This window comes from Salmo trutta, chromosome 26 (assembly GCF_901001165.1).
Source record: "Salmo trutta chromosome 26, fSalTru1.1, whole genome shotgun sequence".
NCBI classification, from domain to species: Eukaryota; Metazoa; Chordata; class Actinopteri; order Salmoniformes; family Salmonidae; genus Salmo; species Salmo trutta.
In genome coordinates this window covers 24,276,752-24,294,458 of record NC_042982.1, presented here as the reverse complement: position 1 = coordinate 24,294,458, position 17,707 = coordinate 24,276,752, and the positions used below count along the sequence as shown (strand labels likewise).

The window sequence follows — 17,707 nt, the reverse complement described above, 5'->3', positions numbered from 1 at the left end:
ACAAAGGAGTTATGAGGTTAAACAGTTATTGAGCACAAAAGTGGCCACTATCGTGGTCATTTATTTGGTATTTGTGGTGGTAATAGCATTGATACAAGACAGTGTATTCCTGGAAGAAATGCACACTGGTGTGTGTGAAGAAGTGTAGAGGAACAGAGGCTCACAACAGTTCAATTAACTTCTTTTTATATATCATACATAAGACTGTCTTAATATAATACAAAGGGCATTGTCATATACACAGCAAAGTCTTGACTAGATCTTACAATCTGTGGATACATGGACTTATCCTTTTCTCCATGCTGTTCAGTTTTATAGTGCATGTTGCATGTACAAAAAATGTTATAAAATGTGAAATCAAAAATGGAAGGAAAATATATTCAAATGAAAATCAGAGGACTTGGGCTTCTGTAGGGTGAGGATATGTCAACAAGTACTCAAACATATGTGTGAAACCCACAAACATAACAGCCTTATTGAAAATGGAACCACTTTTTCCCCAACCATGTGCTTTTCATACAACCAAAAAGTAAAGTTTGTGGATGTACATGCACTTACAATATACCCTGTGAAAATTAAGGTTTGAAGATCTAGCTTTCCCTGTTTGATTCAAACCCTACCTCATAGTGTTGTCCTGATGTAGTCAAGTACCTCTGCCCAGAGGCCACGTTACACCACTGACTAAGAAAACAGATCTTGCCCACTGAACGGTCACCAAATTGACAAACATAATCAACATACCAGCAGGAGCAAGGTAGTGAGTTCTATACTTCCTTTATTAAAAAAATATAAATATATACATAAATTCTATTTCCACTATTAAAAAGGGGCTGCATTTCATGACAACTGCTCTAGATCAGAGGTCAATCAGCATGATCTGAAACAGGCTCACACTTAAGAGGTTTTTTAAATCTTTATTTTGGAATGTTTAGTACCAGTATGAGTGTCAGCAAAACCACTGGCAGTTTCTGAGTCTCAAAAATCATGGAGGGGTATGAAAAATGATTGCGATTATAACCTAAACATTGAGATGAAATTTAAATATCATTACAGGTAGCTTTACAATTGAGTTTGTGGTTATACCAAACATGATTTTTCCTTGTGATGTGCTCTCCCCTGAACTATGATGACAGTAGAAGTGTCCTGCGGTCTGTGTGTAACTAAGAAGGCTGTTATGAGCAGGACTTTGGTCTTGTTACTTTTCCAGAGTAAAACAAAATAAAATTTAAAAAAATTAAAGCATAAAAAAGCACTTCAAAATCCCTGATATAAAATAAAATGAACAAAAAAATGCCTTTACTAACGGTAGCGTTCTACGGACATGCATGTCTGCCAAAGTTGAGCACACATGCTCAGGACATTAGCATGAGGGCTGACTGGTACCCTTCCCATTTGAATAGGACCAGGCTCACAAGGAGGTGCACTTCCAAATCACTTAGAAAATCAGATTTACTGCAATTGTCTGTACAGTGCCAGGGTAATGAGACTACAATAGTCTTGAGTTTTATGGCAGTAGCTAGCATGTTGCCAAATTATGTATGAAAGGCAGCAAAACCCTTTAAAAATAGTATAAGTGGGGGAAATGCAGAAATAGAATGCAGAGGTCTCCGTTGAACCATCAGCTTTTAATTCTGCTACTCCGGAGCCTGCAGAGTAACTACCAATGTCTCTAAACATACCAAGGTTAAAAGAGACTCCCAAAAATAATCTACCAATTAATATGGAAACAGGTTTGGAAAAACATTGCAACCAAATCTGCTTAGAATATACGGTAGCTAACAGTTGTTGAACTTAACGGTTTCCAGTTTTGCTAAAGCAATATATTGCAGCGTTTTTGTATTGACGTTAAAATAAGATCTTGATAAACTGAGTCAAAAGTGGTGAACTGCTACATTATTGGTTACAGACACCTAATATGCTATAAAACTTTGGTATAAAAAGAAATATCCAAAGGGAAAATAAATTCTTGTAAGATTCACAGCATAATTTGAGGAGAAAGAAAGGCAGTCACTTCACTAATTTTTTTCTCTTCAGTTTCCGTGTTTAAGATGGAGACATTTGTGCAGGTGTTCAGATGAGGAACTACATGCAAACGGGGGAAAAAATTGAAAAAAGGGACTCTGGAAAAAAAGTTATTTCCATCACAAAATCCTTAATCTGTGAACAAGATTTGAAGGAAGTAATGTTTAGGAGATTGGTGTGTACAAGACCCTGTAATGTGGGGCCCCACTGATGAGAAATCTTTGTAGAGAAAGGCCTCAGAAATCTTCATTCTTAAATGACCTTTTCCTATAATTTTTATTCTCCTTAAACAATTAAGGGCTGTCTACAGATAAAAATAGAGGAAAGCCATCTTAATTAAAATGATAATGTCCAGCTCCGACCCATTCCAAGTCCATGAGTCGTAAGGCCAAAAGGTTATCTGAGAACCAGCCACTGACTGAACCAGTCTTCCCCACGCTGGGCCGGACCCTTTTCTTCTCCAGAGCCCATCTCTGCTCTCTCGTCTGTGCCAGGCCAGGGCCGGGACCAGCTCACCAGGCCCCCAGGGGGGCAGCGCTCCCCCCCTGACATTTTTCACCTGCAGGGTATCCCCTCCACTGTCTGGGCCAGCACACACTATAGGAACTCCACTGCTATGTGCTCCCCTCTCACAGAGTTACACAATACCGACAGACAACACGAAATATCACCGCAAACACTTTCCTCCTGGTCAAGCTAAAGGTTTTAAAAGCAGCTCTTCTGTGAAAATTCACTTTAAAAAAAGGGTAAAACAATCAACAACCTGTGGAAGAAAAATGTCAGAAATTCCACAGTTTGAAATAAGAGGATGTGTTAGCATTTCATTAGACAGCTACCTGTAAAACTGCTTCTAACTTTATCCCCAAATGCTCACCAGAATATTTTGCCACATAATACCAGATGGTGGTTATTTGTTACATGAATTTTGTGAAATGGCAGATGGATGTCTCAATTTTACTATGCTTATTCTGCAACATTACCATGTGCCTAATGATTGCAAAAAGAAAACTGACAGAAATCACATTCTTTTAACAAAGGTTCTTCTCTGTAGTAGCGGTTCAGCGATATCTCCCTTCTGACGTGAGCAGCTTTTGTTCAACACACCTGTTGTAAAAAACACCACCTTAAAAATGACGCACAGGGGGAACACACAGCCAAATGTCAGTGCAGTCACGAGCTGGCCATGGAACTCTGCTGCACACACACTCCAGTCATGGGAGACTCCTCCCGGTCCATGCCCTGCCTCATGCCCAGGTGGCCCTCCGGTAGGTAGTGAGCCGGCCCCGTGTTTGTGCCCATGGGGTAAGCGGGGTGGGCAGCCATGCCCGTCTCCTGCCGGGGGTTCGAGAAGGCGCCCATCCCCATGCTCAGCCCGCCATGATGCCCAAAAGGCAGGTGGCGGAGCTGGTAGGCCTGGTTGCCGTGATTCCCAGTGGAAGAGGAAGATGTGGAGGAAGAGGAGGCAGAGGAAGACAGAGAGGTCATGGACAGATGGCCATGCACCACCTCCATGGAGTCCTGTGTGGAGGAGCTGTGTGTGGGGGAGGTGTAGTGCCGCGGGCGGGGCCGTGTGGCCATCACCTGCCCGTGGTGATGATGGGGGTGGGAGTGGGGGTGCAGGGCTTTGGGGTGCTGAGGGGGGACGTGGAAGGTGGTCTCCTGGACTGGGTGGGTCTCTCCGGCCACCGGCTCTGGTCCGACCCCACCTCCCCACACCAATGGGGGAGGGTAAGGCTTTCTTGCCTGTCAGTGCACCACAGAGAAATAAATGAATGCCTCTCGTACTAGTTCCGACTTTGCTGATCGCTACTTTGAGGAAAAATGTACTTACTATGACTGATGTGGTTGTCCCACCTAGCTATCTTAAGATGAATGCACTAACTAAGTGGCGCTGGATAAGAGCATCTGCTAAATGACTAAAATATTAAATGTTCCTTGGAAAATGTTACAATTACATTACCAGTGCATTTAATTACACTTAAATAATAGACTACATTAGGACTTACAACAGGTTGTCTAATGATTAATTAGCTTATTCAAATGAATGACAAAGACATGTCACCTGTGGACAGAGGGTGTCACCGTCGATGGCTGGCATCACTGCCCCAAAGTGCCCCCCACTGTGTAGGTGGTGATGGGTGGGGTCTGACCTCGCTCTACCACTGGTACTTGTCCCAGACGACCCTCCTGCAAGAGAAGAGGGCACAACCTCAGCCTAAGTCCATCACACTCAAAAGACAACGCAAAAATGACCGAACATAGAAAAGGTTGAAAACACCACCATTGGTTTGGTTTCCCACCAGTGCACTGAAAAGGGAAAACTGAGACATGAGTCCACAACAGCAATATTCAGAGGAGAGAAAGAGGGTCGATTGAGCCAGGGAGTGTTACCTGAGCTGGAGGAAGTGCTGGAGGTGGTTCCAGAGGACTGGGACTGCTCCAGCGCCGGGCTGGTAGACACGCTGCTGCTCGTGTTGGTCCCCTCGTCTGCAGTCTTCTTGAAGAAGCTGTGCTGCAGGGCGTAGTAGGGCTGGATGCGGCTCTTGGGGTCATAGTCCAACATCCGAAGGATCAGGTCCTTGAACTTCAAATAGTCAGCAACAGCATGGCCAGACTCCCCCGCCCGCCGGCCACCTGGACCACCGGCCTCCACACCCAGGATGGAGTGGAGCTTCCGAGAGGCTGGAGGCTTATACTGCTCAGAGGAGAGACGAGGGGGAGAGACAGGGAGGGGTTGTCAGGTACTTGAACCCGAATACACAACCAAAAGCCAATGTTAGGACACCATATTGAGAAGGGAACTACAGCAGACTCACCCTTTTGCCATCTTTGGTCTTCTTAACACTCCATGTGCCATCCGATAGCTTCTCAAAGAACTTCCTGGCTTTTGGGGCTAGGTCCATAATGTGATTGGGGGGGATACCAAGAACTTCAACTATCTTATTCATCTGGTCCACCTGAGAATTATAGAACAAAAACAAAATATTGCCATGGATTAAATGTTAATTGCACGTATCAAATGTATTCACTCAAAGTTGGCTATATTTAAAACAATCTCCAGCTAGTCAGTCAAGCACACTGTACCTCGTTGGCTCCACTGAAGAGGGGCTCTCCAGTGTGCATCTCCACCAGGATGCAGCCAAGGGACCACATGTCGATGGCCAGGTCATAGGGCATGCCCAGCAGCACCTCTGGGGAGCGGTAAAAACGACTCTGAATGTACTGGTATATCTGAGGGAGGAGAAAGAGTCAATCACAACCCATTCTTATCGATATCATTACAGATATCAGCGTTACAACAATCTTGAAAACAGAACATATGCAAGAAATGAGACTTGTACAAGATACAAGGTTAAACTCTTTTGGACCAAGACGATAAGTAGTAGATTAGCATACCCTCTGTCCCAGTTGGCAGGAGCTGCCAAAGTCCACTATCTTGATGGCGCTCCTCTTGGGGTTGCACAGCAGGATGTTCTCTGGCTTCAGGTCACAGTGGATGATGCTGAGCTCGGGCGTGGCTAGGAACAGCAGCGCAGTGCAAAGCTGCTGAGCAAACTTCCTGGTCAGGTTGAGAGATACGCCGCGGAAGTTGGTGTTTCGCAGCAGGTCGTAGAGGTTGTATGAGAGCATCTCAAACACCAGGCAGAGGTGGTTCCGGAACATGAAGTGACGTTTCAGGTGAACTACATGACAGGAGAAATAGTGTCAGTCAGGTGTGGCTGACACACATACAAGAGAGATTAGTGTAAAAGATGACAGTGCGCCATAATGGCTTGGACAACAGACAAGCACTAGAGTGCATTACCTATGTAGTATTTCATTTCGGTGTCATGTTTGTTCATGAGCTCTAGGAGGCGCACTTCAATCTGGGCTTGATTGAGAAAAGCTTTCTTGTTCTTGATGATCTTGATGGCAACCCACTCCTGCTCTACACGGTCATAAGCTTTTACAACCTACAGCAATCCAAAAGAGAAAAAACACCAACATATTTTCTTGTTATGTTTTAATCACACTAGCTGCCCAAGTGCTCAACATGAAAGCAATTTCCAAAGTTCATCATGGGAATAATGTTGATAATCATTTACAAAAGTGTACCTGTCCAAATGACCCTTTGCCTATCAAGGAGTCAATCTCATAGCGGTCCATCCACTTCTCCCCATTCTTGACAATGTAATCGTAGTTGTCATCGTCGTAGCCATCATTGAAGACCTTCCTCTCTTTCTTGTGACTGGAGTCTTCACCCTGACCCGTTTGGTGCCGCCGCTTCTTTTTTGCATAATACACCTAAAGTTCAGGAAATAACCCAAATACAGACATGAGCATATGTACTTCCTGATCTAAATGAGAATATGAAAAATATTCTAAACTTGCATTGTTTGTTACATCTGCAATTCAAACACTCAAATATGAAATGTTGTGACAATTGCAGTACATTGAACAGCAGAAACCAGTCTCACCTCATTGATCTGTTTATAGGTTTTGATAAGGTCTATAGAGAGCTTCCGCAGGGGAGCCAAAGTAGGGTCACGAAAGCACTGGGGCATGTGCCTCTGTAACAACAATGATCTCTGACAACACAAAAATGAATTCTTACACTTTGCAATAGAAATGACAGGCTAGTTAAAGTTCTGATTTCTATTGGGCACGTGTGTGTATTAAAAAGTGTATGATTCTGTACATTTTTGAATGTTTGTGTCTAACAAATTGAAAGGTTTCTGTGTTGCTTGTATACCGGGTTGGCAGTGAGCTGTTGCGTTTGGTCGCTGTACGGTAGGACCGCAGCAGTTTGGTCAGTGCTCGGCTGATGGCGGTCACTGTACTGCTGGTGTGTATGGGGCATTGGAGCAGCCATCTGAAGACCAGCAGCGTGGAAAGAAAAAGAGGGCGCAAGCCGGACGGACGAAGGTTTGCATGCTGAAGTCTCTCCTCCTGAAAGAAATCAACATTGACACGAATTAACGCTGAAATTGTAAAAATTAAAAAAAAATGCATTATACAAACTTCCCCTGAAGTAGCGACAACTCAATTAGATTTTTCAGACTGATTTCTGTCAATGGAACGTTTCCTGCCTTGACAAACTGATCTAAAATACCACTTCAAGAGGTCTAGAAGTGTAAGACACTCAGCACCCTGACCTTTAACCCTTACTATGCAGTATGAATTTCAATGATTATCTACAATTCTGAAATGGGATGTTGATAAATTCAAACTTTTATTTATTTAACTAGGCAAGGGTGATAAATTCTAACTAACATGTTACGGTCAGTGTAATTTACCTCATACATCGACATGAGTGGGAGACATATAGGCCCATCTATTACTGTTAAATAGTGGTATTATTCAAGTTATATATGGTATGTTTGTTGTATTAGCATCCATGAGGGCCCCTTTGTATCAAATGGAAGTTCTTGGCTTATACTAGTAATAACACAAAATATCTGTGTCCTTGTACATTGTGTAAATGCTTAAAAAAAAGCATACATACACACACATACTTAAAACATGTTCATATGGTAAAGAAAATAGGCATTTATTTTTTTATTCGCCTTTGTGGAGGGGTGGGGGGTGGTGCTGTAGAATATGTACTTTTAAATCCGGAATAAAAATGACATATCTATACATTTTGGGAAGTAAATCAACCTTCTCTTTCTGTGAAAAGAAACCAGAAAATTATTATAGTAGCTTGTTCATCTATCAGCATCTCTCACCAGACAACACAATTCACCAGTGCTACACAGTAACCACTATTCAGAATCCCAGCAACAGCACCTAATTAGCATAGCCTATCACCACAGAGATACAGCGTGATTTGGCAAGCCCATCAACGCACAGGCCAATCACAACGCAGTATGCAAATAACCTACTTTTGTTGCCAGGGCAGAGCAGCTCCCATTTTCCAATGAGAAACCAAGAAATAAACAAGAAATAAAATTGAACTTTGGCACACTTAGAGGCCGCTTTCAGCACACTAGAGCCTGGCAGCAAAATAGCAGCACAGCCCAAAACCTGCACTCCATCTGAGAGCACTAGAAACAGAGCTGACCCAGCTGTGGAGGAACAAATATATCCAGACAGATAGATATTATTAGGAAAACCTTTGAAATAAAAATGTACAGTAGCTAGTGCAGGAGAATCCAGTTTTGAATTATACAATTGTACTATGCCATTTCTGACATGTCATACTTACAATAATAAAACATGTTTAAGGTATAACTGATTGTGGGGGTGACCTCAGAATCTGACAAAAACAAATATGGTAGCTTATTCTAACCCTACTACTTAATCACGATTGTACATTTAATATTATATAGGCCTTTATATAATTATGTACTATTATTATATCTGGGGCTGGTCAGTTCACACTTGTCCTTTGCGTAACTGTTCAACAATGCTTGCCAGTTGTTCAAGCATGCTTCCAAGCTCACTATATGCAAAAGACTAGTCTAAGGATGACTGGCATTTCATTCTTTCTTCTCCACCTTCTTGGCTGACATCTTGAGGTGCACCATGGTTCTACTTTAAACTTCACTCCATTTCATGTCATCCCAAATTGTAAACTTAATAATGCAACCGAAATTCCAGGGAGAACGCACTGTAATGGTCGAGAGGAACACGACAAGGCAGTGGTAATCAAGAATTGAAAGAGACTTAATTTGAACATGTGGAAAGTCTAATAAATAATATAAATCTACTGTGACTGACTTATGGTGGAAATGTCTTCATGTGCAATTTGCTTTGCACGACAGACAACTGAAAGTTGTTTTGAAGTAAGCAGGTAATTTATTTAATAATTGAAGTATTATGTTTCATGTATATTTCTGATTGACAAGATATGGTTAGGCTGTGGGGGGAATTCAGAAGAGTGCCTCCTCCCCACGAAAGAGAAAATATGTCAGTTATTGCAGCTAACCTGGATGCATCTTCTCCTGTAAAATTTCATATCATCCTGGAAGGAGAGTCCAGCAGCAAACCACAACCCACTATAAAGAACAAAAAGGAGATAAGTATCATTCATTGACTGTGCATTTTAGGTGGGATCTACTTTCCAAAAGCACAAAAACTTGATGGAAAAAAAGAGGGAGGAAAAATACCAAAACAGTGCAAAGGCACGGGCAAAAAATGTAAACTACTGGATAGTAAAATGCACATATTTTGTAACTTTAGAAAACTATAACCACTCCAACAACCACCTTTCCCCAGTCAGTCTGGTTAATCTCAGTGAACCAATGATTCTCAACATGCCTAACACAATTAACCTTATAAATCTATGATGTATGAGGCTGTTGACTTTTTGCAAGAACAGTTCAGAAACATGGTTTCACACCAAAACAGGTGCCATCCAAACAAGCAGGTCAAATCAGCTTGACTGACCATTGTTGTGGACCTAGTAAAACTTGAGATCTCCTCTCAGAATGTCTTTAGTCATTGTCAAAGTTCACGGGGGACCAGTAAGGAGAAAAAAAATATATGAAATGTATGCATTCACTACTGTAAGTCGCTCTGGATAAGAGCGTCTGCTAAATGACAAATGTAAATGTAAAATGTTCTGGCGTTTCATTAACTTTATATACACATGTCATGAAGATGACCCAAATGACTCAACAGCAACTAGCTAATAAAATATTACATTATGTATAGACAGTGAGTTTAAGTAGTTTTAGTGTGGGAATGCTTGCTAAATATGATATGCTGTACAAGCCCACATTGCAACGCAAAAATGTTTTGAACACAAACTGTAAACCATTCAAATTATTCAGAACGGTGCATATAAAGTAAAGATAATGCTTCCAACTGTACCACTAAGGATAACCAAGGTAATTGCTTGTGAAGCATAAACGATAGAAACATTCCGCTTTCAGGACCGTCTTCTGAACAGTTCCTTTCCTGACTATTGAGTTGAGGCATGAACACAGGCCTAGCTACATGGATATAGTTTTAATTCGAATTTTAAGTGTTGTATGTAACTTCATATCTAACTGTCTATCCTATAACATTTTTTATTTATTAAAAACGATTCAGTTTTGCTACATACTTGCACACTCAAAACGGCATGTCATCAATTCAAAATAAGGAATTGTTAACTGTTAGCTAGCTACTCACAGGTGATGGAGTATTTCTCGCCATGGTTGGAATTTCGAAAGCAAATCATCAGTTTAGTTTAGCCTTCTCAAGAACAGAAATGTCAGTGGCAGTCTGGCTTCGTCTACAATGACAAATACTACATAGCTAGCTTACTCACTAGCTAACGTTACCCTTCTAGCTTTGGTACGTTAAGGCGAGCAATCCGTTTCCTCTCGCCAGTGATTGCAGTGACGATGTCTTCTGCGAGAGAGCTGTATGGGCCTAACGTTAGCTTACTAGCCAGCTACGTTAGATGACCAGTTAGCGAGTTAGTTAACTAGCAAGCCAATAACGCTGGTTATGGGCCCTAATTGTTAACTGGATAACGATCGTATACTCAAACGTTCGCTACCACGTTATCTTGCCCCCAACTTTCTAACAGGTTAACGTAAGCTAGCTACGGTAGTTAACGCGTCAACTTTGCTTGCCCATAAATACTTAACGTTAGCGACTGTTAGCTAGCTATTAACTTACGTTAACACTTTGACGTTACGTTAGCCGCTAGATAATATTAGCTAACGTTAGTTCCAACTAAAGGGCAATGCTGTTAGATTTTTTTTTTTTAAGCTAACTAGCTAGGCTTAAATGTTAGGTGTAACTAGATCCAGAGCGCTAACGTTAGCTAGCGAATCTGTACTGGCTAATGTTAGCAGCATTCTTACGACATCCGGCCAATGCAATGGTTGCTGCTGATCGTTAGCTAGATGCCCGTAAGTTACATTAACTAATTACCACTCCATGAAACGTTAACTACCTTCATTATACAACACACATAGTCAGCTTCATACACGGGCTCACCTCTGATGGCACGATCTTCATTTAAAGTCAATTAACCTGTATGATAGGGCAACTTATCCAGCTTGAGCTTCTCCGCCCCCACTGTCGTCGGCTAAGTTAACAGTCAGTCACAGGCAACCTAATTCCCGTAACGCGAAGGTGAAAAGTCTCCTCCACTGGCAAACCAAGTAAAAAATGGCCATCCAAGTAAAACTTCTTGACGATCAAATGCGTCCCCAACCAACAAAATTAGTTATCCACCCAACTTCGACTAGCATCAGCTGACGACTAGCGCCAGCTAGCTATCTAGTTGACTAAACGAACGTGGCTACTATTAACTAGCGAAGGTTAGCCAGTTAGCTAACAAGATTCTGTAGCTAGGAATTCAACCGCTAAATAAAAGGTAGCTACATTCAGATTGTTCCGTTTTCTTGCAAGCTCACCACGGGAAACATGGACGTATGCAACCATAACTAAAAATAACGAAGACCCCAAAAATATGAAACCATTATCATGCCCTAAGATACACGCTTATTTTTGGACAAAATGTTTTATGTCAATTTTCACAAAATGGCGCGCGTCCCAAACCTGCGCAGTGAACCGGCCCGGTAGACCAGAGACACTGACAACTAACTATAAGTGCGGCTCTCACTAGATATATTTAAACTATGCTAAATCATTTGCCTTTTACTTGTCCTAATCCGATCCATTCGACGCATCGTTTTCAACACAAATGTCAATGGTATATCCAGTGATTGCATTATTCCGGCGGGAAGGGACAACATTTGAAAAGACCTTCTGACAAAATGGCGATTGCCTGAGTTGTTACTATGACAACTGTCAATCAATCTATCAAATCCCCGGATGAACCATTGACGAGGATAATTCAACCATAGATTCAACGTTGTACGCTGTCATAACTTGTCAATCAATCAGTTATTCTAATGAATAAATTGTCTCAATTTAATTATAACATTCTAAAGTAGAATAAAATAATCTAGATAGGATTTCTAAATTCGAAAAAAAATGCATGAATAGTTAGTTGTGTTGCAGGAATTTGCCAAACTTTATTGCATTCATGTTTGAGGCAGTACTAAAACTGTGACTGCAATAACACATTTTCAGAAAATGAAATGCAAGACATACAGACTTAGTCTTTTTTACAGTCAGATTGACATCATGATTCCTGAATATAAACAAGCTGTGTGATATTGTTGCATAGAAGAACACATCTGTAAAGTACATTCCTGATCAGGACAGCAGACTAGCTGTATAAAGGGCATCCACATTTTATTTATCTTTAGCCTATATTGTATGGCTGTCAGTTTAAAGGTTCTCTAAGGTTCTATGAACTCAGTTTTGCAAAACTTGACTCTTGACATGAATTTACTAGTAACATTTAACATGTGACAAGATATTAATAAATCACATCAAACTACTGAAAGCAACCTGATTGAAATATCCAAGTGGGATCTTATTAGTAACATTTTTTATCTCTGAATGATGAAGCAAATCCTTGTGCTATGTTCTTTGGCCAATGGATGGCAGCATACATCCTTTCTATGTGCAGTTCTGGATTTCTGATTATCATGGTCCTGTGTGATTCTGAATTGACTTACCAGTGCCCTGCTATTAGCGTTGAGGAATGCCCAATAGTGGTCCAATTGTAAAATGTGGATTTATGGATGATACGAATGAACAGAGACTGATTCTCTGGGATTTTGGGGTGTATATGTACCTATTCTCAAAGATATCTGATGGCGATACTGTTTATGATGTATTGTGAGCAGAATGACAGAGCCAACAAAACATTCTTTAACATGATTCTTCAAAATGTAGGCTACACTTTATTTTAAACAAAAGTACAAAAACAAAAGCCAGTATTTACAATACTTGCATGGCAATATTTACCCTCTTTGGTCTTATTTCCAATTTGTTGATTTCACATTAACTACAACGTAGGACACAAACAGCAAGCTGACAGTATGAGATATGTGGTAAATCTCATAGAAATCTACAGAAGGCTCAAAATCCACAGAAGGCTTACATTATAATTATTATTGTCAAATAACTGCAAGAAATTACTATCAATTGTTCAGTACCTTTAAAGCTAAGTGGTTAAATTTGTGAGAATAATTGAATATTACTAACAGAGATGCTAACCTTGAACAATATAAATAGCTAAAAATAACCAAAACAAATCACAATTACATCTAGGTCTGATATATTTACAGGTTCAGTAAATGCTACTCATAACCCTGACCTAAGTTGTGAAGTATACAACTGCTGGACAACTTGTCTCTTTACACATAAAAAATTACATAAAAGCACAGAATTTAACACTGTGAACACAACTGAGATAAGACATATTCTGTAATGTAGTGGTTATGTCCAAACTAAATACAACCCACTGATACACAAACAGATGGTCAGAGTGTACTGCATGCCTAACAGCATCACTCAATCTCCTGATACTTGTGATGGCAAAAATGTACAAAAAACAAACAGGAACCATGTAACATGTCATGAAATAATTTGTACAACATATGTTCTACTTCTTGCAATGCAAAGTGATGCATCTTGGTATAATGCTTAACTCATATTACGTTACAACCAAAGCTGGTTATGTAGCCTATACCCTTCCCTTAGCCCTTTTATTCAAATATTCAACAGTTTATTTTTCCAATGGAGACTAAACAAAATGGCAGTGTATGTTTCATAAAAAATTGACAAAATGTATTGACTGTGTTTGGTTGTGTTGATGATATGGAACTGAGATGGAACAGCAGCGAAGACCTTCAGATCCTCTATAACGCATTGCGGGTCAGGGAGGGATAGGCCAATGCACACATCCTGACAGAAAAGGCATCTGGCCCAGTAGTTATTCTAATAGCAATAACGTTAATTCAATCCAAGCCAAATTCTCCAATTGGCATTTTTCTCAATTTGACCAAAGCCTTCTTAACCAACACTTGAAACAAAAACTATTACAGAGGAAAGTTAACACATTTTATCCATAGCGCAGACAATTTAGGCTTATGTACAACACATATCCTTTCATTTAGCGAGTTTTTTTCTTTCAGTAATCAGAGGAAATAAAGTTTTGTGGATAAGTCCAAATCCAAATGGTCTTCATCCAGTTCAATGCCCCCTTTTCAAATTTTAACAGAAGTGAGAAAAACCTTCTAGTTGCCGCTTCCGCACTGCAGAAAAATGGTGATGATGTTAACGGCATCTTTTAATCTAAAACATAACAAGTAAATATTCTAATATACAGTAATAGACGTGTTTTTAAGACATGTTCTTTACCTTTTTTTCTCTCATTCTTTAAACATTCCTTTTCTTTACACCTCAACTTTCTGGCTGTTTTCCTCCAGCTTCTCCTCTATTTTCTCCTCCAGTTTCTTGCTCTCCTCAGTGGATCCATCCTCCTTCTCACCAGTCTTCCAGCTGCCTTGCCTTTTAACACAAATCAGATTGTTTAACACAAATCACAGCCCTCCAATAATAATACATACATCACCATAACATGCTATATATGAATGGCATTTTGATTGAATTAACTTACTTGGATTTCTTCATGTACAGCCAGTATGCTAGACCCACAACTACAGTGGCCAGGAGCAGACCAACAATAACTCCCACCACCAATTTTGTTGTGTCACTGTCATCTGATGAGCCTGTAAAGGCACAGAGAGAGAGGAGAAACATCAGAAACAAGGAGAGAACATTCTGCAAATGAAGAGACTGCAAAAAATACATTTGCATATGTATAAACAGGGTTAGGTAGGTTACTTTCGGAATGTAATCTGATACAGTTACTAGTTACCTGTCCAAAACTGTAATCGGTAACGTAACTTTTGGATTACCCAAACTCAATAATGTAATCTGATTACTTACTTTTGGATTACTTTCCTTTTAAGAGGCATTAGAAGAAGACAAAAAGGATCGATCAAACGCATTTGGTGTGTCATCATAGTGGTCTCTGACCAGAGATGGACATATTTCAATTACTTTTGAGTATTTTGTATTTCACCAGCCTGAACTACTACATCCAATGTATTTGGTAACAATATACTTTCGAGACCTGTAACTTGTATTACAAAAAAATATATAAAATACAAAATACTTTTCTATACCATTTATTTTATAGCGGTTCACAATTTTGTGTCCCCCTTTCATCCTGCATTGGTATCAGAAGTCTACTGACAATGGTGTGATAAGAGTGTCTGATAAATTACCAAAATGTAAATGTAAAAATGAACACTTGCCAAACACTTACATTTTGGTCATTTAGCAGACACACTTATCCAGAGTGACTTACAGTCAGTGCATTCAACTAAGGTAGATAAACAACAACAACGTATCACAGTAATGGCAAGTAAAACACTCAGGTGTAACAAACTTGGTTAAACGGTAAAACATGAGGATAAATATGAGAGCAGAGCAAGCAGATCAACAAAAGTAGCGAATTTCAGCTTTTTCACTGTGGGAGGCCTGGGACCAATGGAGTTAAACTTGTGCCTTTTTTCAATGCTGAATTGAATGTCATTAAGAAAATAGAAAGATGTCATAATGTATTTTTTTCACAAAACATCCTTTCTACCATAATCTACTTTTTCAAAAGTATCCGTAATCTGATTACAATATTTTTGCTGGTAACGTAACTGATTACAGAAGAAGAAAAAATGATCAGTTTACATGTAACTGATTACATGTAATCAGTTACTCCCCAAACCTGTGTATAAATGTCAATGAATACATATGAATGAATAAGGTATACACATTCATGCTGCAAAATTCAATGGTTGTTATAGAATTTGTAACCTTCTATATTATGGTTAGATAAATGTGAACTGCTCCTTGTGAACATGTAATAAATACAATTTTGGCAAATGAAAGTATGGATAACATTGAGAGATTGTCAGGATGCTGGTGGCTCCACTCCTTCTGATCCTCAGAATTTGTATGTTTATCTTAACAAATATTTCCTACACCCCCAGCACCACATCTTGTTGTTCAACAGTGTTTCAGCAGTGGGGCAATTTGTGGATGCTGTTACTCTGAGATTGTGCTCTGGAGGGTATAATGCACAATAGCAGATTCCACTTTCTCTGGGAAGCTTATATATTTTTCTACAGAATCCCTCCTCTCCTCCCTCTTGCTACAGGAAATGTTAAAGAAGATCATCACAACTTACCTTGTTTATCCATTCTCACCTCCTCAAATACTGAAATCAGATATAAAGTTATATTAACGTCCAACCCAGAAATCAATTAAGTATACTGTATAATGTCATTGGTCAGACAGTGTGTTATCGGCTATTTTAGACTCTAGCTTGACTGTAACACGGTGTGGGTTGTTTAGATTTCCTGGTCGCATGCAAACTGAGAACGTGACGTCAGAGGGGGGAAAGGATAGAGTCCAGCATCCCGACAAACAGACCAAAAGTGAGGGAGAAGAATGAAAAAGGGAAAATGCTTTTCCAAAAACACAAAGATGAGTGAGATATGGCTGTCTGTACTGATTTATCTAATCAAATACTGCAGAAACCAAAGCGAAATTATTGCCAAGGAGCATGCATAGTATGTCCAGTATGCATAGTAGCATGTTTTACGTTGGCTAGAGACAAGAACTATGTCCCCATGGCCAAGGTTCCCTCCATAAAACATTTCTATACTTTTTTACTAATCATCATGCATACAGACAGTGGGGGAGTTTGTTAGCATCGGGAGAGGGTGATCGACCAGATCCACACAAGGATTAGTGAGTTACCCTTTAGAGAGGAAGGAAGGGGATAGGACAGGGAATTGTAGGCCATACCACCACACTGTACTTACAGGTCGACACGTTAATAGCCCTGGTGTCCTGGCCAAGCTCATTGGACACAGTGCAGACAACGGTCAGGTTGACTGTAGGCACAATGGTCAGCTTGTGTGAGATCTTCCCATTGACGTAGGGACTTTCATCAGCCTGAAAATTAAATAGACGCAGCTGTTAGTGTACAATGGCTTATCGTATATCTTGTGTATCTCATGGAGATTTAAATGCCATGCAGAACATAGCTGCTTCCTCTTCAGTAATAGCACAAAGATGCATATCATAGAATTCTATTGCGAGGAATATATGGAATCTTATATTATTCCATGGCATAATGAATGTTGCTAGAATCAAATAGAATCTGTATATTTCATATACTACCACTAGGAGGTGGTGTTGTATTTTCGTGAGGCTCAACCTATTCGTGATAAGGAGTACCTTTAGGGCATAGAGGCAGGGGACTAGAGAAACCCCCAGACAAACAGGCAACACCCTTTTCACATCTTCTAAGAATACGATATGGTGCGTCTGCTATGAAAAGAGCCAGCACTAAGCTTACATTTGATGTCTTATCCTATTTACTGTGAACAGGTTTTATAGAACTCTAAACTTTGAATGCACTGGTGTGTTTGTCCCCAGATGCGCAGAAATGTGAGCTGTGACTAAATTACTGTGTGTGAGTGACTCAGCCATAGAATATTCATCGAAAGAGGTCAGTGCAGCTTTGGAGTGGATTAATCATGCAGACCCAATGGGTGTGTGTCCCATGACCCCCCCCCCCCCCCACACACACAAACACACACACACACACACACACACACACACACACACACACAATCTCACGCTGGCTCATTGTGTAGCTGTGCTATCAGTGCACACACAGGTACGCCAAGAACAAAAATCCTTTGTCTTCATGACAGACCAATGCATAATAAACGTGGTGTGCATCTGAGAGAAGGAAACCTAT

At 40.3% G+C, this 17,707-nt stretch overlaps 2 protein-coding genes across 6 annotated transcripts in view; both read right to left on the bottom strand.

Annotated features, from left to right (window-relative positions):
- Positions 1–169: 169 nt before the first annotated feature.
- On the bottom strand, positions 170–11,751 carry LOC115163478 (dual specificity tyrosine-phosphorylation-regulated kinase 1A). 4 transcript variants are annotated; one of them, XM_029715393.1, is made up of 12 exons: positions 10,942–11,751; positions 8,933–9,002; positions 6,755–6,951; positions 6,480–6,590; positions 6,118–6,306; positions 5,828–5,975; positions 5,419–5,705; positions 5,107–5,253; positions 4,839–4,979; positions 4,414–4,717; positions 4,085–4,209; positions 170–3,765 (listed from the first exon to the last, which is right to left on the bottom strand). In XM_029715393.1, exons 2-12 carry the CDS (start codon positions 8,940–8,942, stop codon positions 3,193–3,195), a joined length of 2,232 nt encoding a protein of 743 aa, XP_029571253.1. In that variant the 5' UTR covers positions 8,943–9,002; positions 10,942–11,751; the 3' UTR covers positions 170–3,192. The 4 variants fall into 4 exon arrangements, with proteins under 4 accessions (XP_029571253.1, XP_029571254.1, XP_029571255.1 ...); XM_029715394.1 differs by lacking the exon at positions 10,942–11,751 and adding an exon at positions 10,123–10,666; XM_029715395.1 differs by lacking the exon at positions 8,933–9,002.
- Positions 11,752–12,744: 993 nt separating this feature from the next.
- Positions 12,745–17,707, bottom strand: part of LOC115163477 (CD166 antigen homolog) — a 63,817-nt gene continuing 58,854 nt past the window's right edge. The window contains exons 12-16 of one of the 2 annotated variants that reach the window (XM_029715391.1): positions 16,761–16,893; positions 16,121–16,150; positions 14,489–14,600; positions 14,231–14,379; positions 12,745–14,125 (exon numbers count right to left, since the gene is read on the bottom strand). In XM_029715391.1, coding sequence (XP_029571251.1) covers positions 14,265–14,379; positions 14,489–14,600; positions 16,121–16,150; positions 16,761–16,893 — 390 coding nt within the window. In that variant the 3' untranslated portion in view covers positions 12,745–14,125; positions 14,231–14,264. The remainder of the gene's footprint in view (positions 14,126–14,230; positions 14,380–14,488; positions 14,601–16,120; positions 16,151–16,760; positions 16,894–17,707) is intronic. The other variant, XM_029715392.1, reaches the window with a different exon arrangement.

What these genes read in the sequence shown, in the direction of transcription:
- LOC115163478 (XM_029715393.1), bottom strand. An exon ending in GCAAAGGGTCATTTGGACAG is followed by an intron (nt 5,976 to 6,117) that starts GTACACTTTTGT and finishes GGATTGCTGTAG; the next exon opens with GTTGTAAAAGCTTATGACCG. An exon ending in GTGACACCCTCTGTCCACAG is followed by an intron (nt 3,766 to 4,084) that starts GTGACATGTCTT and finishes GTGCACTGACAG; the next exon opens with GCAAGAAAGCCTTACCCTCC.